The following is a 22,173-nucleotide window of genomic DNA, read 5'->3' as shown; positions in this document are numbered from 1 at the left end:
TAAGGTCATAAAAAAAGCCGTTTCGGAGCAATGGTCATATGATGTAGGTACCATGCCAGATTCTCATCTAAGGTAAATCAGTACTGTTCATTAATCAAATATCTGGGGTATGAACATTACCTGAGAGTCTGACCCACTATTTATTAACTGAATACATTTCCTGTATAAAGACATAGTGCAGGAAGATCAATAGTGCCCTTGACACCATATCATTGGCACCGAAGGATTATCTTCAATATATATTATGATGATTGTCAATAGCCATATTTACTTCTTCAACAAGAGACTATAGAATGCAGTTACGAAAAAAACCACAACAATAACCTTGAGTAGTGGTCTGGTTTCTTACAGGAAAAGGTGCCGCTGTATAAATTCTGCCTACACACAAATCTAGACTGCTACGTAATAGAGATTGACAAAGGAAGGGATCTGTAACTACAATACTTAAAGTGAAATCTATCTTCATCATTGACAATCAACAAAATTTGCGTGCAAATGCCAGTGCAGAAAACTAGCAATTAAAATTTGTCAGACACAGAAGAATTGTTGTATAGGACCATTTGTTGTGCAATAGATAGCTCCCAGCCTAATTCTCACCTTGATGGCTTCTACAGAATCATATTTGTCCAGTTTGTTGATATGGTTGGTGATGCTGGTATTTAGAGGAGCTGGTGACACTGGATGGATGACAGTTGCATCATGGGACTGTTGTTGATATCGTTGGCAATAAGTGTAAATAAGCAGAGTAAGAAGGCAACCAAGTATTGAGCTACTTAATCCCACGGCGATCATGTGAAACATATTGAACTCTGCATAGTGGACAGAAGAAAACAATCTTATTGCAAAGGAAATAGCAATAAAAACTTAAGTTTGAGGAAGAACATAGAAAAGTACTTGATTCAAATAATGATAAGGGAAATTTCATGCATTTCCCAGAAACGTCTCCTTTGCTAGGTTTATCCCTACAGTAGCAAATTCATTGTACTTCCCTGAAGGGATCATTATGAGAATCTTACATCTCCATAAATCTCTGCAAGTGTTAAGACTGGGATTTCTGAAAGATGCTTAGTCAAGATGAGAACCCAAACAGTAGAAGAATGAATTGCTTTTTTTAAGAGTTTGAAAAATCCAGCTAAATTTCTTTCTGCATACTCTATGGCAAAACATTTTTATATATAAATTATGTATATAATGGACATGACTTATGTCCAATGAGCAACATTATCATTTCCTCTGTTGCTCTTCCAGTCCTTTGTATTATATAGAGTGACTTGAGGCAGAACAAATAAAATCTTGTTATCTTTCGATCACAAACCTGCTTCCCTTAAAATGTTTTCAGCATACCCCTTATTTGGTGTCTGTCCCAGACACAGTGGCATACTCCTTTCAAATCCCCTGCCTTGACTGTTGCAGGTTCTCACTGTTCCTGAATCTTTGATATATGGCCAATTTGTTCCCTTCTCCAGCCTTCAGAACTTTTTCTCAATGTGAGGGGGAAATGAGGGAAAAACAGTAGTGTTTCAGGGGAAAATGTCCCAGGGGAAACTGTCCCAGAGGAGAGAAAGAAACTCTTTAAATCTCAGTGTGCTTTTTAACCATAGCAGCCAGAGCGTGCTGCCAGAATACAGTACTGTTCACCCAGGCCTTCCCTGTCCGCTCTGCCCTTTGAAGATACTCTGGGATCACACTATGGGAAACCCTCCCTACCTACAACACAGAGATGGCTCATTACTGCATGAAACTTCAGAAGAAAATCTAAAACACAAGTGCTGCCTAATGTTATTGGGCAGACATATTGGGGCAGATGTGGCATACATAAGATTAGTTGGAAATAAACAAGTTATACTGCTTTTCACTCTCATTTCTAACTAGAGGCATGTTTTTTGATTAAGAAAGAAATATCATTTGGAAACTTCACCTTAACATTACGAAAAATTTGTTTGTGGTTGTGCACATGAAACTGATTTTAAATTGAAATACCGGCACTAGTCTGAAAAGCGTTAGATCTTTTTCACTGTAAAACAGAAAAGTGGGCCAACACATGGGTCCCGTTTTTGGCAAATCCCTAAGGTAGGATCTTTACTTGCCTACTGGGAACAAAGGAACACAATCTAATATTTAGGTGACTAGGCTGGCTGCCCCAATACATAAATTATTACTGAAATATCCATCTACACTTGTGTGAGAGTTTCCCATTGTCTTAGAACTTGGCAGAATGTTTTCAGAGTTCCATTGCTAATTAAGAAAAAATCAAACTGCATTACCCAGACTCCCATAACACATTACCATGCACGCTAGTGCTTCTGCATAACCCTTGTGTTTTCGTTGTCCCTTACTAGGTTAAAAACACAGCTTGTCTATGAATGGAAGAATACTAAAACTGGCCGCAGCTACTACCCTGACAACACAGACTAAGCGTGATAGCTCAGCAGAAAAAAAAATCATTTTTCCTTTTTCTTCTTCTCACTTTTAGATTTTTTTTTTTCAACAATTTAGTTTTCTCTTTCAATATTTGTTTTGCTAGCATCAGGACTTTCTGGGATGGAAGGAACTTTTTTTTTACTCTTTAGTTATGTCTTTGGCAGCAAAGCTGAATATGAGTCCCAGATGGTCTGAGCTATTAAAGGGGTTAGCAGGCTGGCTCTCTGCTATTCATTTGGATTCTCAAAGAGAAATTATTATGTGAAATTATTGTTCTGCAAAAGATGCAGCAACCTAACAAATTTTGACCTAATAAAAACTAGCTTATAATGGGAACTTGTTCTTGGGATAAGAAGCGTGACTGACATAAAGGAGCAGGAGAAAAGTAAAGGAAAAAAAGTCGATTAATACATACTCTTGTCTCAAAGGTCAGAAATGGCATCTGGATGTTCAGTGAGCAATCTTGCAGTAACTATGTCCCTATCACCTCTATTTCTGGACCAAGTGTAAATAATGAGAATGTGGCATTTAGAAGTTGGAATAAAACTCGTGCAATATGGGAAACAAATAGAAAAAGGAATTAATATTTCAGCATTTAATATACAGATAGAACTGAAAAGCTTACCGCCACATCGTTTTTCTTCTATGCTGCTGGATCGTGCCACTGATATTTCTAGAAAAACAAATACACTACTTATTCCATGGTGAAAAAAAATAACAGAGATCGACTAATTTGATTGATCCAGGAAGGATTTAAAAAACATATTCTACTACATTTGTTCCAAATTCAAAGTTAAAAAGATTGTGCCTATGATGTTGAGGAATTAAGAAAAAAGTTCCTGACATCTTCAGGTTCTTTAGTTTATCAAGCAAAAGAAAAAGCAGTAACATATTTTTAATTCCTGATTCAGAACATTCCTTGAATTAAAAAGATGAAGTGTAGATGAAAACATTCTTTTTAGAGGTAAGCTATGTTGAGAAAATGTTGAATTTCTGAATGGTACATTTAATGAGGGTTTCATTATCTTGTGTTCAAATAGGCTCATTACTTCTAGAAGTCACATCTAGCACTAATGTGAAAAGAGGGAAATTGCAAATCTTCAAAAATTTTACTGCCAATTTCATGAGTCTCAATTGTAAAATAATAAAATGTGATTCCACCCAATGTCCTTACCATTTTGTCTTTGGAAGCATTCTGAATAAATACTGAATAAAAATGGGTTGGCAGTCAAGTTTTCCCACTTTTTACTTCAAGGACCATGGATTTGGTGAAAGGAAGTCCTGCATTACAAACCTTTCTGTCGTGTGATCATGTGGATATGGATGAGGCAGGAAACACAACTGGATTTAAGATATGGTTTTAAATCCCTTGTCAAAGGCTACCTAAGAAACAAAGAAGCTACGGGGGATGAGGGAAAGGATGGAAAATAAAGTCTTCCTACAGTGGAGGAAAGTTACCACTTCTACAGCACTGTAACAAATGAATCAGAATGTAGAGTGGAAAACAATTCTAGCTTCACATATAAAATGATAGCTGTGAGCTGACCATTACCACCCACGAGTGAGATGAGATTGTTTCATGAGATATCTATCAGCTTAGTGTTCAGAAGCAATCAAAGGCAAACAAAACACTAGGTACAACCAAGAAAGCGATAGCGAGTAAAACAGGAAATAAGAATTATGGGTCTCTACAAATCCATACGCTGTCCACAATCCGAGCACAGCATGCAACTCTGTTTTTTTTTCATCTCAGAATGCCTTTAGTATCAGAAGAAACAGTTGAAAGAAGGGCAGCAATGATGGCCACTGGAATGCAATGGCTTCTTCATGAGGAATAGCAAAGTAGCCTCTCCACCTCGCCTCCACAAGATGATCCAATATGCAAGGAAGATCTAAAAAACCCAGTTAACATCTTGGAGAGACAATCATTTCAGGGCATCAAACAGACCAATCATATCAGGTTTAAAAACTCTCATGAAGGTAGTTGAAGACTGGAAAAATACAGGGAAGCAGGAGGGGAATGATATGCTCTTGTCTCACTTCTTTCCTAGGTATCATAGCAACTGCTGGAGTCAGGAACTGGGCAAGATAGACTTCTGCTCTGAATCTGTGTGGCCATTAGTATTCTTCTATGAATACTAAAAATGCTTGATAGTGGAAAGGACTGATAAATGAGACAGACATTATGACAGCTTCAAGAATGCATGGAAAATGAGTCTCAATTTTTTTCTGTTAAAGTAAGTTTAAAATTTGAATCTGTTGAGACTCAGCTCTGAAAGATGTTCTTGCAGCATGATTCTGGGGAAAAAGGATTAGAAATGCTAAGGCAGTCCTGATGGAAAAAGAGGAGAGGAGCAAATACTATATTAATGGCTCTGGTTTTAAAATTAATCTCTTCTCCAGCTGGAGGTTTCTGCCAAAAGATACTTTAGCATATTATGCGATGCGAAACAAAGTGTTATGACTTCTACATACCTAACATACCACAGGCTTCTACTAAAGTGGATTGCAATTTTATTTTATTTTTTACCTTTCTTCACCTGTTATATCAACATTATTTTCAAAAGTAATAGACCTGACAGAACAATATTCTCACCGCTAGTTAAAAGCTGGTAGTGTACTCTGTCTGTCAAGGCTATTAATTCACAATCCAACCAAAAAGCAGAAAAAAAAATGCCAGAAATGCATAAGGCTCTGTAAGGTAATGTTGATAAGGATTAACTCTAGGAAGAGTAGCAACAATGGCAAGGAGGAGTCATTTTTGCACTATGCCAGAATCACTCCATATGCATTATGTTCTGTAGAAGAGCAGAGTTAAGAAAAGCAGTTATGAGGAGACAATGTGAGGGTAGACATGCCAGCTTAGAAGCTGGGGAGAGCACTGAGGAGAAGTAGAAAAGGAAATAGAAGTTGGAAGAGCGAGAACTCTGAGTATGAAGACTTTGAAGAGGGAAAGTGAACTGAAAGGTCCCAAGAAAGCAAGCAAGCTTGCGTAAAGTGAGTGTAATGGCCATAACTTCATCTACTGTGATATGGGTAATTTGAGGGGAAATGGCAAAAAAAAACAGAGTGCCAGAGAAGAGGTGGATGCTACTTACTCATCTAACATCCTTCATTTCATACTCTGAAAATGCATATTTTCCAACACCATATGTAGAGCTTATGTGGGATTAAGTGGAGGATTCACAGAATATGAAAATTAACTGAGCTGCTTCAAGACCATGAGAAAAAGGGGAAAATACAATGTAGGAGTTTTTGCTTTCACATTGACATTTTTCACATTGGTTTTGGAGGGAAAAATTAGTATTTGTGAGTAAAAGAATGTATTCCTCAAGTTTATGCATCAGCCATTAATAACGTTTACATTTTTTTACTTCTTTATAATGTACTATATTACATAGTCAAAGAGAAAAGGTTGCTGCAGTGAACAAACAAAATTCCATTGCAAATGATACATGAAAACATAAATTTCTGTCTGTGAATAGACTGCTGACTTTGTTATGTACTTAGATAGAAAGATGACTGTCAATGTGACCACCCATACTGTTGTGTGGATTTAAATGACTGCTATGATTAATTTATTAAGAGTACATTTGTAACTTTTAAGAAATGCTATTGAATAATAACTGATGTGATTGCCAATAGTCACAGGGGGATTAAGTACCTGAGACACAGCAAGCAGTATGTAACTTTCTAAGTGGTTACTAACCGAAGGGACTTCATGAAATGATCTCTGGATTAACTACCCCAGCACCTACTCTTGCATACACAAACCACAAAACCTAGAGAAACATTTCTCTAATAATCCCCACAGTTTAAAGAACACCTTAAAATGAGAAGTAAACCAGTTCTAGATATCTGTACTCACTCATGTACTTTGTTAACAAATAGGATGGAAAGACCTGCAGGATGCTGCGACACTGAATAACCACAATCCTGGGTGGTGGCAGTAAGGACAGCTTAACAGCACTAAGTGCCACAAAGCAGATTTTCATGAGGACACCATGTCCAGCAACATGAGCTCTACATAGTAGACCAATGCTCTTTGGATGAAAAAAGGCAAAGTCTTTTCCAGGTCTTGGTTTTCCAAAGTTCTGTGTAGGGACAGTGTTATGCTTTGTTCTTGAAATGCTGAGAGATTTCATTAATCCTTCCAGAAGAACACTGATCTCACCTGGTATAAAGTTGGAGTCAAAAGCACAGACTCGGCTCTCTGTGGTGTTGCCCGTGCACTGGCTGCCCACAGGAAACAAAAGAATGCACTGACGAACACGGAGCTGCATGCCAGATGAGTCGCACTCGGACCACTCAGACCACTCTGACCAGCTGTCTGCAATGGGCAGAAAGAGACACACACGCAGCTGTTGCCATTAAATGCTTTGAGCACACCAAAATATGTCATCTTCCTAAATAATGACGGAAAGCCTGGACTCCAGCTCATACAAACGATTGTAGGATAGCTCATTCAATACAAGCAAAGCCAGTTTGGACAAGCTGGAAAAGATTTCCAAAATACAGAGTTTGATGGAGAAATTGTCACCCAAGCATTATGGATTTGGCTTCTGCCACTGCCTTTTGTGTGTGGAATGGTGAAGCGTTAGGGATTCTGCAGTGACGCCAGGGCAGTGACTGAAAGAGTTATTCTTGTGGAGTCTATTTCAGACTTCAGGGTGGATGATGACACTGCCTTTTTATGTACCTCACAAGTAGCAATAACAAGTATAGAAGTATGTATTTCAGGTCTAAAACAGATTGTTTATTTAAATGGCTAAACAGCAGCATCTTGTAGGTTTGTGTGGTGTTTTTTTTTTTTGTTTGTTTATTTTTAATTTCAGGACCATTTCTTTGCGGTAGATAGAAGAGATCTCATAAATTATTTGCAGCCTCAGTTCTCTGTAAAAGTCATGAGAATGGAAAAGAGAGGGCGGACTGGAGAGGTGTGTAATCTGGAGCTGATTTTCACCTCTAACATGGCAAGGTTTACTCAGTTGTCTCGTCTATCCTACAGAGTTTTGGCTGGCCTTTGGTACTAGGTTAACTCCAAGTAGTTCCTAGAAGATCCCTGGGTGAAGCTCAGAATGATGAGGCCACTAGTCTGTAAAGTCATAAATTTCTTCCATGCATGACTACACCATTACTTCTAAATGCTCGATTCTTTATCCATTATTTGCATGTGTGAATTAGAAGTTCAAGAACAGAATATATTTTCCCCTCTTACAGCAGCTGTGAATACTTTACATATAAAATACTACTTTATTCAATACATTACAGACATCCTTGCAACTGATTACACTTAGAGATAAGCAGCCTATAAAACACTACAGATCAATAGTACAGCACTTCCTCTCATATTTATGCGATTGCATTTAGATAAATTAAAAGAAAAAAAAAACAAACATGGTGATACAGCTTTCAAAATGAAGCATGAGGAAACAATGCATTTTGCAGACACAAGACTGGTATGTTTTTAGTGCACACTTGTATATTTTCAGTTGGATTTGCCATAAACCTTCCATATCCTTAAAAAATCTCTGGTATCAAGATTCAGGAAATCTTAATTTTCTGCTAGTTCTCTTTTGCCAAAAAAGTACTATTTCAAATGCCAATAAATCTTTTTTCATAACCTAAGAAACATTATAAATAATTTCCATATACATTTCTGTGCTGGTTGGTGGTTCCTAGATTCCAAGTAGCACTATATTAAACATGTCACTCAAGCAGCAAATGTTATCAAAGGTATTTCCAGATCTGCTCCAGCAGCAATAACTGGCTGTATGATCTTTACCACAGCAAAATGGCTGTGCAGGGATGCAGGAGTCTGCCCAAACCTGACATGGGTAGCACTGGGGTCATTTTTGTACCAGACCAATATGAAATAAGAGCAGTAAAAAAGTTGTGAAATCTACAGTGCACACATGAGGCAAGGGCCATTCTCACATCTAATTCTTTCCAAAATCTACGGCAAATTTTCAGTGAGACTGAAATAAAATAATAAGAATCACAGTAATTTGAGATATATGCTTTGAACTCTGAAATTTTATTGCTTTATAAAAATTTCACTTTCTTGAACCAAACTGAAACCAACCTCCTTCACCCACTATCTATTCCAAAACTTGAGTAACAAGCAGTCAAAAACAAGATGAAGAGATTATTTATAAACATTTGAAAACTCTCATTTCTAGAAAAATGTCACTAGAAAATAAATGCAAGAGAAATAGCTACAATAATAGCACAATGAACACACTTGCTCTGACCTTTTAAAGATGCCTTAAGGATCCCAAGGTAGCTAAGTACAAATATATGATATATGTCTTGAAAAATAAAATAATCAACTGATTTCTGTGTATTTTTTTGAATCGTGCATTGCCTGGAAAAGGAAATAAACTGAAAGTATGGTTCAGCACAGGTAATAGGACCTATAAATTCAAATTCATGGGGCTTGTGCCTTCACTTACACAACATCATCATATGAGTCAAAAATGTTGCCATGAAATCTAGCAGTCATCATTAAACCAAAGACAGAACCTGGCAATGGAGTTCCTTGAAGCTATCTATTTCCTTTTAGTGTTGCCTATAATCCATTAATCAGCTATAAAAGAAAACAAACTCTCCTACTGTGTTTTCACTCTTTTTCTTTTTTACTCTCTACTTTTGACTTAAGTTTCACTAAAAATTCAGGTTCCTTTAATATCATTCAAAAAGCAGAGTTAAGGAAAAGGTCATGATCCATAACATTATACAACCACCAGGAGTGCTGAGACATTTCATTTACCAGGTACTTTGCAGCGATTTGAAAATATGAAGTCTCTGCCCCTTAACATCCAAAGATGAAGAATTTATTTTACAAAGAGCATTAAAGCATGCTTTCCATTTTATATGAAAACAGGGCTTAAACAAAGGTTAATATAAAGCATTATCTACTTGAAAGACCTTGTAATATGCATGCTGTTGAATATGCAATCTCAGCAATCTGATTGCTGTGAATGTTTAGTATTATAACAAAGGCATTTCTTTGGGATATTGCTATTAGAAGTTTCCCAATCTGTTGCAAGAACTACTTCAAATATTACACTATTTCAGTTCATTCAGAAGCAGAATGTAGCAATTTTAATTGTAATTCTAGTGTAATGTTCAAACAAGGAAGGAAGAGGTGGTCTTCTATACGCCATATTCTGCTATTATACTATTTAGAATCACAGAATCCTTAGAGTTGGAAGGGACCTCTGAGGGCCATCTAGTCCAACTCCCAATGAACAGGGACACCTACAGCTACATCAGCTTGCTCAGGGCCTGATGCAGCCTCACCTTGAAAGTCTCCAGGGATGGGGCATCATCCACAACACTGGGCAACCTGTTCCAGTGCCTCACCACCCTCATTGTAAAAGACGTTTTCCTTATATCTAACTTAAATCTATCCTCCCTGAGCTTGAAGCCATTTCATCTTGTTCTATCGCCATAGATCCTCCTAAAGAGTCTCTCCCCTTCTTTCCTGTGGCTCCCCTTTAGATATTGAAAGGCCACTATCAGGTCACCTCACAGCCTTCTCTTCTCCAGGTGGAACAGCCCCAGCTCTCTCAGACTGTCCTCATAGGAGAGGTGTTCCATTCCTTAGATCATCTTTGTGGTCCTCCTCTAGATGCGCTCCAACACGTCTATGTCTCTCCTGTACTGATGACTCCATATCTGGATGCAGTTGTCCAGGTGACGCCTCACCAGTGCAGAGCAGAAGGGCAGGATCAACTCCCTCACCCTGCTGGCCATGCAACTTTTGATGCAGCCGAGGATACAGTTGGCTTTCTGGGGTGCAAGAGCACATTGCTGGCTCATGTCCAGCTTGCCATCCACCAGTACCCCCAGGTCTTTTTTGGCAAGGCTACACTCAATCCTTTCATCCCCCAGTTTGTACTGGTAATGGGGGTTGCCTCAACCCAGGTGCAGGACCTTGCACTTGGATTTGTTGAATCTCATGAGCTTCACCTGGTCCACTGCTCAAGCCTGTCTAGGTCCCTCTGAATGGCATCCGGTCCCTCAGGTGTGTCAACTGCACCCCACAGCTTGGTGTAATCAGCAAACTTGCTGAGGGTTCACTTGAGCCCACTGTCGATGTCAGTGATGAAGACATTAAAGAGCATCAGCCCTAGCACTGAGCCCTGGAAGACACCACTCATCATCAATCCCCATCCAGACACTGAGCCATTAACCACCACTCTCTGGACTCGATCCTACAGCCAGTTCTTCGTCCTTCAAACAGTCTGCCCATCACATCCATAGCTTTCCAGACTGGAGAGAAAGATGTTGTGGGGTACTGCGTCGAAGGCCTTACTGAAGTTGAGATAGATGACATCAGTGACTTTTCCCTTGTCCCCTGATGCAGTGACACCATCATAGAAGGCCACCAGGTTGGTCAAGCAGGATTTGCCCTTGGTGAAGCCATGTTGTTTCTCCCATATCATCTCCCTGCCTTCTGTGTGCCTTAGCATTGCTTCCAGGAGGATCTGTTCCATGATCTTCCCCTGCACAGAGGGGAGACTGACAGGTCGGTAGTTCCCAGGATCATCTTTTTTACCCTTTTTAAAAATGGGTGTGATGTTACCTTTTTTTTCCAGTCACCAGGGACTTCACCAGATTGCCATGACTTCAAATATCATTGAGAGTGGCTTGGCAACCACCTCAGCCAATTCCCTTAGGACTCTGGGATGCACCTCATCGGGATTCATAGACTTGTGGATGTTCAGGTTCCTCAGGTGGTCACAAATGTGATCTTCACTTAAAGTGGGAAGGACATTGCTTTCCCAATCCCCTCCTACCAAACCAAATGTGTGAGGGCTGTGTGGCGAGCAGTTATCAGGGAAGATGGAGGCAAAAAAAATTGTTAAGTACCTCAGCCTTCTCTTTGTCCGTTGTTACCAGCCTGTGTCACTCACTAGGGGGTGTACGCACTCCTGGACTTTCCTTTTCTGATTGAGGTACCTGTAGAAGCCTTTCTTGTTCTTTTTGGTGTCCCTAAATTTAATTTACACTGATCATAGCATGTAAGAGCTGATTGTGCACTTAATAAAAGAGAGAAACGATTTCCTCCTAAATAATAGATCAAGGAACGTTATGTTGCTCAACTGTAAATGATGTGCCCTGTGGCACACAAAGAAGAAAGCTGCGTGTGCTGATTTGCTATACCTGGACACGGCTGCGTGTTGCAGAGGGCTTCTTCAGTGTGCAGGCCAAGGCAAATATCTCCTCCATATGCCGGTGCAGGATTGGTGCAGGAGCGGGTTCTCATGTAATGCCCTCCTCCACAAGTTGCTGAGCACTTTGACCAAGATGACCAGCAAGACCAGCCTCCATCCACTGGAAAGACACAAAATATGATATTATCCCATATTATTGTGTGATATGACATAATCCAGTCTTTTCATATTTTGTGGATCTAATTCATAGCCTACTGAAATTAGTGGACATTTTTATTTCCTACTGAATGTAAGCCAATGAATTGAATCCATACCGTATCATGATACCATATCATAAAATGACTAAATTCACATCTTTAAAAAGCCAGTGGTATATTGGGAAATCTAACAACGTTACTCATTCACATAGTACACCTTCAGAGAGTAGCATAATAGTTTTAAGGTGAAACTAATTTCATTTGTTTCTTCTTTTTTCATTTGTGAAGAAATAAAATAACAAAGCTTGTTTAGCAGAAGTGCTATAAGCCCAAAGTAAATTTTCAATCACAAAATAAAACATAGCCCCAAAACAGACAAAAAAGAAGACTACATAATCCAGATTTTCTTTCATAACCCAAGTGGGACTGCTTTAGCTGTACAATCCATTTCAGTTGATCAAACACAGTTTTAGGGTTTGATGGGCCTCTACAGTCTTTCCATAGCTCTAAAGTAGATAACATTGGCAGAATGATGCCAGTAGTTTCAAAAAGCAAGAGAGGAATGTCAAAAAGGAGTTGCTACTTTCAAATAATTAAAATCCATTAGTATTTACTGATTTGGGTATGTCAAATTCTTCTTCCCCTACGGACAGAGTTTTCAAAAGGTTATTCTGAAAAGTAGGCTGGATATCACAGGAGCCCCATTTCTAAGAGAGCTTTCAAAACATGGCCTTAATGAAAGTTCACCTAATTGTCTTCACCAAACTGGGTCTAATGCAGCCTCTGTCCTTAAAGTTGTTGTTCCAGGGTGTATTTCTGTCATTTATAGCCCTATTTGTCCCATTCGTCAAAGTCTTTCTCTCTGCAGCCACAAGAAAAAGTCAGGCATACATTCTCCTTTCCAAATAGCCTCAGTATTTTCTTAACTTCTCTTTCAATTTTCAGAAAAAAAGAAAAAAAAACTTTTCAAAATATTCACATCTTGCAAAAAATAAATTTCTTTTCAAACCACTATTCCAAGTGTTTACATTTGCCTTCTTATTACTTAAGTAAGGAATTGATTTGCCATGTTTCCACCCAATCAAAAGAATTACAGTGCGTGTAATTTAACTGATATTAATAGAAGAGATCTTATGTGTAATAATGGCAGTTTACTGGTAAAGCTTTTTTACTACAGGATCCTGAAGAGCACATAGCATTTGCATTTGTTCCCTTCCATCACTCAGAGTAGCAGAGAGAAAAATTTAATATTCACTGCTTTTAAGAATACAAAGTAAGTACACATTTTCTGTTCACAATTTTTGCAGTGCACTCATTTAGGACATTCCTTGTAAGACCTGACTTTGCGCTTCATTGAAAGATTGTCACTAGAGTTTCCAAATCATTTTCCAGTGACTAGTTTTGATTCTTTCCATCCAATTAATCAAAGAGCTTCTGAAGGAGTAAAATCATTTCCATTGGTTTACTGAAAAGCTATTTCATGATTATCTCTTACAAGCACAGAGGAAGTTCCAAATCTAATCTTAAGATGGAGACAGTATAAAATGTTAAAAAAAGACTCAGTTTGGTTGCATTGTATACCACAAATGCATCTGGTGAGCCAAATAGAATGATTTCCATGCAAAGACTGCAACAGTGACAAAACAAGGTAGGAGAATGTAGTTATTTTGATATTGAAACCTATATGTGCATTTAAGAATGTAAGTTCAGACACAGCAAACCCTCAGGTTCTCATGTGCTAATCAGACTAATTCACAAGTGCATATCTAAGGCTGTTAGCATCCTAACCCTGTAAGCAAAGTTGTTGAATATAAATCATTTTATTCTCTGTATTTTTATAACATTATTCAATCAATCAAGAAAGCAAAGAGATGGCACTCTCTGTATGTAGAAGTAAAAACTCTTGCAAGTAACGTATCTAGCCTCTGACTGGTCAGACTGGATTTTGGCAATCTGGGGATATATACAGAGTATATTATTTTGATTATTAAGGAATTCAATGGCTACTATATTTTTTTCTTCCAGGAAATTTTTATCAGCCAAATAATCTAGCTACACAGATGTATGACAGAGTTTTACACTACCTATCATAAATAAATACTACATCTCAGTACAGTGCCTGACTTATTTTCTCATATATTCACTCATATAGCCAATGGAAAACAAATATCTGTGATAACTCTGGTAATGTGGTATTATTCAAGCTCATACCTACCAAAGCCACAAGTTATTAGTCTTCAGTGCTGGTGAAATATACTATGCAATTGTGTAACAATTTCAAGACAAGACATGACATCTTTTAATCAGAACTTGTCCTCTCTCTTTTTTTTTTATAAATAATGTCAAATAAAAGAAGCTGTTAACCAGCAACTCATTTCATCAGATATCAAGCTTTATCTTTCCAGATATTCCTTCTTTTCATTCTTTTTAATTTTTAAATTTAAAATGATTCTCTACTAAGTCAAATAAATCATCAGATGGATTCCTGGTGCAGTATATAGACCTTTATGAAATCAAATGTCAGCCACAAATTGCCTAGATAGAAGATAAATTGTCTGCAAACAGACACAGTGATCACCAACATTTTCTACATAATTTTCAGTGGACAAGAATGAAAATTACAAAATGTGCATGTATTTGAAACTGCTGCTGGCTGTCTATCCACAGGCGATCAATAATGAAGAGACTGATGTGACACCCAGCAATGTCACCATGCTCCACAGTTATGGTGGTCCATCTATACCACAAGCCTCAGGATATAATGGGAGAAGTGAGACTGAGGGAGATGGAAAAGAATAGACACAATACAGCAGAGAATGTTAATCATGGTTAAGCTGGACAGTGTAATTATAACTGCTTTTCTTAGCAATTACTTACTGACAGTCTGTCATCCTAAATTTCTAGGCCTTTCAAGGACTATCATAACTACCTCTTCTGTTTGTCCTCAGGACTTTTCTTTCTCGGCATCAGAGGATGATAAAGCATCATCATGGCTAAATAAGACCAAAGGAATGAGTATTTAGTTCTTCAGTTTTTACTACACTTAAATAGAGTTCTGTGGTTTCTTTTATCTTTCTTTAAAATTGCTTAGCAACACAGCACCATCTGTTTTTTTTTGTGTGTTTTTTTTTCCTTTTGTCATGGAGTCCTTAATGTTATTTCTGCTTCTTATAGAAGGAAAAATACACAGCTGCAAGGAAAGTTCCATCCACTACAATCACTACACACACTTACATAGCAGTTTTGTGGAGCTGCTGGATAAAAGAAAGTAGTTAAAGCAGTTCCACAATGAAAGATACAAACTGTCTGCATTTCCTGACAATTACTGAGGTTGATCCCTCTTGAAAAAAGGCCTCTTCAGCTAGTAGGGAGCTCTCAAACAATGTTTTTGTCCTTTACAAAAAGTAAAAGATTTTTGCCTACTGACTGTGTCATGGTTAATAAATATTTCCTCACTAAAATGAAAAGAAGTCATGGGAAGAGGTTGTTCTAGGGAGAAACGGTGTACAGAAACATGACCTCCTGGGGACATGATAAAAAAAAATTCACACTACTGGAGATTTTCCAAGAGACTATTAAGTAAACTGGATATCCTGCTGTATACTTGGGTTTTATAAGAATGACAAAGGTAGTGTGGATGACACACTGGCCTCACCTTCTTTCAAGAGAGCACAAATAGGATTGCAGGCTTGTTTATATACTGTCTGGTCTCATTTCAAATTTAAATAGCCAATAACATTATTCTTTGCGATTTGGGGTTAAGGTTTATAACATTATATGTTCATCTTTTTGAAAGTGTAGCAAAAGAGAATAAATAAAGCTGAGAAAGGTCAATCTTTTCTATGAAGGAATATAAACAGTGGGGCAGTAGTCTCTTTCCACTGAAAGGCAAGTGGTGTATTTCAGAACAGCTGAGTAAAAGATAAATCTAGGGGCACTGGCTGTTGTGCAGTTTACAGACCTAATAGAACACTGCTCCTATCCAGACACCCAGGAATCATCATCCCATTCCATATCACTTAGTCTTCCTCCTAATCCTCTGAGCTGTAGCTGCATGCGTCTTTTTGTGGAAAACGGAAATTCTGACATCAAAGTTTGCAAAGATCAAGTCTTGTTTTGGTGATGCTAGTTACCTTTTATTCATAAAAGCAGAGGTGGATGAAACAAATAGTCTGATTGCAGAGCAGAAACATAGAAGGCAAAATAATGCTTTTAGGAAAGGCACAACAACAACAAAACCTAAGGATTAAATTGGGTTTAAGTCTGCAGCTGAGACCTGTAAGTTAGAAGAGCAGTAGTTTCTTCCAAACGGCAGTTCAGTTCTCTCTGCATTGGCAACAGAAGAAGCCCAGAGAGATCAGTGCCTATGGAGAGATGGACTTCAGCAGTCTCAGAGGAGAGCTTTATTGCCACTGGAGTATTTTTTTTTTCCCTCTGGTTTAGAAGTCTACTGCAGGATACTTTTGCCTATTTCTTTAAATACACCTTTGTTTCCTCATGGCCAACTATGATTGTAGGGAAAAAAAAAAGGGGGGGGGAAAATAATAAAAGCAATAATGAAGAAAAAAGCAGTGATGAATAATTGACTAGGGGATGCATATATACTGTAGGTGGTATTTCAGGGAGTCATATATATATATGAAACTATTGTTATTAGCACATTTACTGGTACATGAATGCTTGCAGTTAATTTATTCAGTTCTTCTCAAACAAAACATCACCTCTAAAACAAACTAAAACTACTATGATAACAAAGGTAAACTGATGAAATCCCAAAATATTGGCAAGGAGGGTCAGAATTTCAAATCACAGACAGCAAATATCCTTTTCCTCTGAAAACAAAGGTGAAGCAAAATTTGCCTTTTCTTACAGTAATAACTGGACAGATGTGCAATGTTGTGAGCTAAGACAAAATGTCTTACATTGGTTATTATTATTATTTCCAGGAAAACATGTCATTTCGTGAGTAAATTCCTGTACAGTATGTAAATCTGCTGAATTTACCATTCAAAAAATGTTCTTCGTCATCTATTTCTCTTCACAACGTAAATATCTCACAAACCCTCAAGATTAACAAAATCCTAATATGCGTGATTATAATTTCTTTCTTCATATCAGTAATGAAAAGAAAACAGAAATATATTCATGGTTTCTTTCTATAGTTACTGAGACTGTTCAGTGCTTTCCAGCTCAACTCTATTCATCACATCTCTGAGCCATTAAAAAGGAGATGAGGCACAGGGCCAGAACATAATTTGCTAGTGCAAATTCTCCTGCCTCTCAAAACAGTTTGGCTGCTTGGAAACTAAGTAGTGCATATAGGTCTTAATATACACTAATTTACAGATTATTTCCGCAGATTATTTCAGAGAGATCTAGTTAGTTGAAGCCAAAAATTGTATGAGGGAACATTCTAAAACTTGTACAATGTAGACAAATTGTATTCCTGGGCTTGAGTGCAATTAATTTCTGGTAAACTTCTGGCACTATTCAATTTACCATTATACATTTACCCTTCGAGTACTATAAACAAAAATTAATCTGCCCAGTAACTCCTAACAATCCACACTTCAGCACATATTATTTCCCTGGCTACAAACCATGGGAGAAATTTAAGAGTAGTTTCTTTCTCTCCTCAAGAACAATTTAGGAGTAGCTGCTGAAGGTAGCTTCTAGTTAGCTTCAGTATTTTTTTTTAAAGTTATAGGATCCTGCTGTACATTAAATAATAAATTATTGGCTATTAGTATGTATATTTAAAATTATGCTGCAAGACACTTAACTAGACAAGAGAGCCCTGTGCACTCACTTAGTGATTGCTCCATGGGCTTTTTCATTGTGTCAGTCCTCCAGAATGACACTGGCCCCAACTTAAGTGATTTAGATGCATTAAGTCCTATTGAATTTCAGCAGGACTTAAGCATTAATTAGTATATTTCTCCATCACTCATCTTTTTAATCAGTTCTCATTTTAAGGGTTTCATCCTCTCTTCAATAAGCAAAATACGTAGAAAAACAGAACCTAAGCCAGAATTAACAGGAATGCTTCTTTATGACTGCCAATTCACTCCTTCCTACTAACTTGTATATTTCTGAAAAGTTAATGACTGGACTATGAATTAATAGATTGGTGCTATCAAGGAACACATGAATGTGGTCCTTACCCTGAAGGAACTCAGGCAAATCTTTCAAAGGATCAAATTTTTCTGTGTTGCATTTTTATTTCTAGTAGTATGGCCAGTTCTCTAGCATCATGGTTAGAACAAAATTCTCTCACGTTCCTTTTCCTTTCTGTCTATATCTCTTTACTTACACAGACAAGACTGAATCATGCAGAGTTCCTGTTTTATTCCTCTGTGGCAAGAGTGGCATGACGTATCTACTACTGCTCAGTCCCTGCATCTCTATCTATAGCCTACTATAAGTGAGAAATTAATACCACGATGAGATCTGCACCCACACCAATCTTTCCCATGATCATCAGCAAGGACTGTATGATTAAAGACTAAAAGTGATGTTTTAGAAACTCGCTTAGATAGCTTGGGTAAGACTGACTTTATATACTTGTCCTGAATATAGGCACCTGGGAAATAAAAACTAGTCACCTAGGGCAATGGTTAATAAGAAGGTTAAAAAGTGATCCAACCACAGGCTTTTTTGCTGCCTGGTCTCTTCTGTGCCCTTTTTTCTGCCTTTTTCTTCCTAAATCTCTAAGATACAAAAATGATTTATAACCCAAACTAGTTTCTTGAAAACATGTGTTCTACTTCAAATCCGTTTTACAGAAACATAAAAAAAAATGTCAGGGAAGGAGAAGGTGGATGGTTGGACTGCATGATCTTGTAGGTCTTTTCCAACCTAGCTAATTCTATGATTCTATGATTCCATGAATAATCTAGGGCCTGATTGTGATACCACCAATTATGGTGACCAGTCCTGAAGCCTACTTGCTAGAGGCTCTATACTCCAAAGCTAGCAGATTTAATTCTAGCAACTACTGTAATGAAAATGATATTTCAAATTTAAGTAAAGACTATGCCAGCTTTCTCATAATATATTTATTCTCATACGAGCCTACTTATTAAAATTGTGTTTTTACAAACAAAGTCTCAAAAGTGAAAGATGACATAGCTGTTAATATTGTTAATGGTAAAATGATCGACATTACTGGGGAATCTTACTCAAATCCACTTTAATGCAACTATTTGTTGGGATTCTATTGGATATGAACACATTACTGAACAAACTTGTGAAAATCTCTTGCCAGAGGCAAAGAAAAATGATTTCCTGAAAAGCAACAGGAAAAAAAGGCATTTCCACATAGTATTTATCCATCAATCATCTCTTAGATATGTACTCACCTGAGATATTCCTGCATCCTAAAATACAATGGGTTTCACAGTTATAGGTAGCTATCACGAATGTGCACCCTACAATAGAACGTAATCACTGAAATTTCTGTGTAAACTATTGGCAAGCTAAATTGGACTGAGCTAATTTGTTTCCTCAGAAATAAAAGAAGTTTACAGATCAATTATTTATGCTGTAATTTACTTAAACAAGACAAAACAAAACCCAATGTAACCATGTGAAACAAAAAAACAACCAAAACCATGCCATGAAGAATAGTTAACAATATTTTCACATACTTCTCTTGTTCTAGGTGACTCTTACCTGGACAAGGCAAAATGTTGCATTCCTGGTACTCTAGAGATGGACCAAGGCAAGGAAGACCACCATACTTGGGCTCAGGATTGCTGCAGACACGTTTGCGATTCCGTATACCTCTACTGCAGTCACGACTACACTGAGACCAGGGAGACCACGGCGACCAGGCACCATTGATGGTGTGAGCAGAATATCGTCCAGAACGTAAGAAATCCCCTGATAATCCTAATAAAATAAAGGTAGAGAAATAATACAGAATTAAAACAGTATCGCACCCCAAACCATCTTATCCTTCTCGTATTTACTCATATAACTAGGAGTGACTCATCCTTTAATCTCGCAAACCAAACTCTAGGTTCATCTCAAGAATCTCTTCCATTGTAGAAATTTCATAATCACTTACTTGCACAGAACTGCAGTGAAGACCTGAAACCAGCTCTTAACTATTATTGCCTCTGTTTCAGAGCAACAGGCTGGCACAGAAGACAGAACTGAGCTGCCTGTGGCCGCTCACCGAGCTACTTCTGATCTCACTGCTGAGCTTTGCCCACTTCTTCCACCCAGTCTGTCTCACTAGCACTTGCTGTACCAAGAGGTTCGTGGGTTTTCTGGAAAGCAGTGCACCTTCTCTGCCATAAACATAGTCAGACTGTAGACAGTATACAGCTATAATTGAACAAAGACTAGTGAAACTGCTGTTTTGTGAAGAACAACGTTTTGTCAGTTCACAAAACTCTTTTTTTTTCCATGAGTCAAAGTGTTTTAAACCACATACAAACTAGAAATTAACCTTTTGGAGACATACATGATAAAACACTTCCTAGTGAACATAACTATCTGGGAAGTGGAAAACAACTTTTCTAAGACAGTTTAGTACCAAGAAAAGGCATTAGATTATAAAGTGATGGAAACTGAAGTCCATTATTTATCAATAAAAGGGAAATACACAGCACTGTGTTCACAGGATATGACCAATATACTTGGATATAGCCCCAAATGAAGTTGTTCTAATAAGGTGCAGTTAACAGCAGTGCTTTTGTCAATTGCAGGCTTGATCCTGCATGGAAAGAGACTTCCTCAGCTATACTCAGAACAACACTGGACTCACTTGAGCTGTAGCATTGTTGCTAAGCACCACGAATAAGCATCTCTGGGATGTCCTACTGTGCCAAAGCAGTTCACTTTCCCCATTGCTGGCAACAGTGGAGATTCTATGATTGGTGGACCACTAACTAATGCTTTTATTATAAGCACTTATTTCACAGAAGTGAAACAACTATGCCCCATTCCTACCAGTGCATAAGGCATTAGTAAGTTCTGCCCTGAGAAGTACATTCACAATCAACTCAAAATAGATGAGTCTCACACAGTTTTATTCAATGCTTGATAACAATTGGCAGTATTGGAATGATGATGCAATGACACAGAAATAAATGTAATAACAAACTATTGAGATTAGTAAAAAAAAACAAAAGATGAGCAATATAAAATGACTAAAAATGGATAAAACCTTTCCGTGATTACAGAGGGTAACAATTTCTCTCCTGCTGAGTCAGATTCTATTACACAAAGATATTAAAAGCAGCATTTCAAGAAACATGACAGATTCAAATCCAAAATGAGAGCAAGTACAGAGAAGTAGTGCAAGAATAATGAATACAGGCCAGCTATCTAGCTCTGTAAAAAACAAACAACCCAACCTCCACTTAAAAAAAACCAAAACAACACAACAACTTTGTATCATTGAAATGTCCAGATTAAACACACAGTGAGCTGCGAGAACAAAATAATAGTATTTTTTCAATACCAGGACTTCCAATGAGGGTTGTTGGGGTATTTTCAGCTATTACATAAACAACAGTGCAAACAATGGCGGAAGTGTTCTTAATCAGACTAGATTGCCTGTTATTTTCCTCATAAAACACTGCAGCATGTATCACTTTATGCCATTACTAGTATATCCTGAAGACATGTTTTCAGGATAGATGTATATTTTTCAGACCTAAGGAAAATATGCAAACTTATTTGGCATTATTATTTCAAATTTCTTGCAATTTAAATTGGGAGGTGAGAGAAAGAGGAATCATCTACTCTGATGAAGTTTAGCTCTGAAACCGAAGAATATTCTAACAAATCTTTTCAGTATGTGGTTTGATCTGCAGCAAGTGTTACCATGTGTTTTCCTCTTTACAAGGCATCTTTCTACAGATTTACAGCAATATATATAGTATTCACATAGGGGCTTTTAGAACTTTTACTTTTGACAGAAAATACACACTAAAAATTACCATTATGATACTAATGACATTTTAATGACATTAAAAATAACAAGATCAATTTACCTTCTGGAAATACTCAACTATAAATTACTTGAATGACCTTATAACCTTCTACAATGGGGTTCCTAGGTTTGTGGATAAAGGGAGAACAGCAGATGCTACTTATCTCAACTTAAGTAAGAGTTTTGACAAGTTTCCCCATAACACCCTCACAGACAAGTCTACAGAATATGGGCTTGATAAGTGGACAGTGATGTAGACTGAAAACTATCTGAACAGCCACACACAGAGGTTTGTGATCACTGGCACAAAGACCAGTGGAGGGAAATAGTGTTGTACGCCAGGGATCAATAACAGATCCAACGCTGTTTATCATCTTTATTGAACTGGACAATGGGGCAGAGGGCACACTCAGCAACTTTG

At 37.6% G+C, this 22,173-nt stretch overlaps 1 protein-coding gene across 6 annotated transcripts in view; it reads right to left on the bottom strand.

The window, feature by feature from the left end:
- Positions 1–22,173, bottom strand: part of SEMA5A (semaphorin 5A) — a 325,269-nt gene that overhangs the window by 5,549 nt on the left and 297,547 nt on the right. For all 6 annotated transcript variants that reach the window (XM_021386099.1, XM_021386098.1, XM_021386095.1 and 3 more), the window contains 5 exons: positions 19,478–19,696; positions 11,596–11,766; positions 6,596–6,751; positions 3,047–3,094; positions 598–809 (listed from right to left, as the gene is read on the bottom strand). In XM_021386099.1, the coding sequence (XP_021241774.1) occupies positions 598–809; positions 3,047–3,094; positions 6,596–6,751; positions 11,596–11,766; positions 19,478–19,696 (806 nt within the window). The remainder of the gene's footprint in view (positions 1–597; positions 810–3,046; positions 3,095–6,595; positions 6,752–11,595; positions 11,767–19,477; positions 19,697–22,173) is intronic.

This window comes from Numida meleagris, chromosome 2, assembly GCF_002078875.1.
Source record: "Numida meleagris isolate 19003 breed g44 Domestic line chromosome 2, NumMel1.0, whole genome shotgun sequence".
NCBI lineage: Eukaryota > Metazoa > Chordata > Aves > Galliformes > Numididae > Numida > Numida meleagris.
This window is presented reverse-complemented; position numbering and strand designations above follow the sequence as displayed.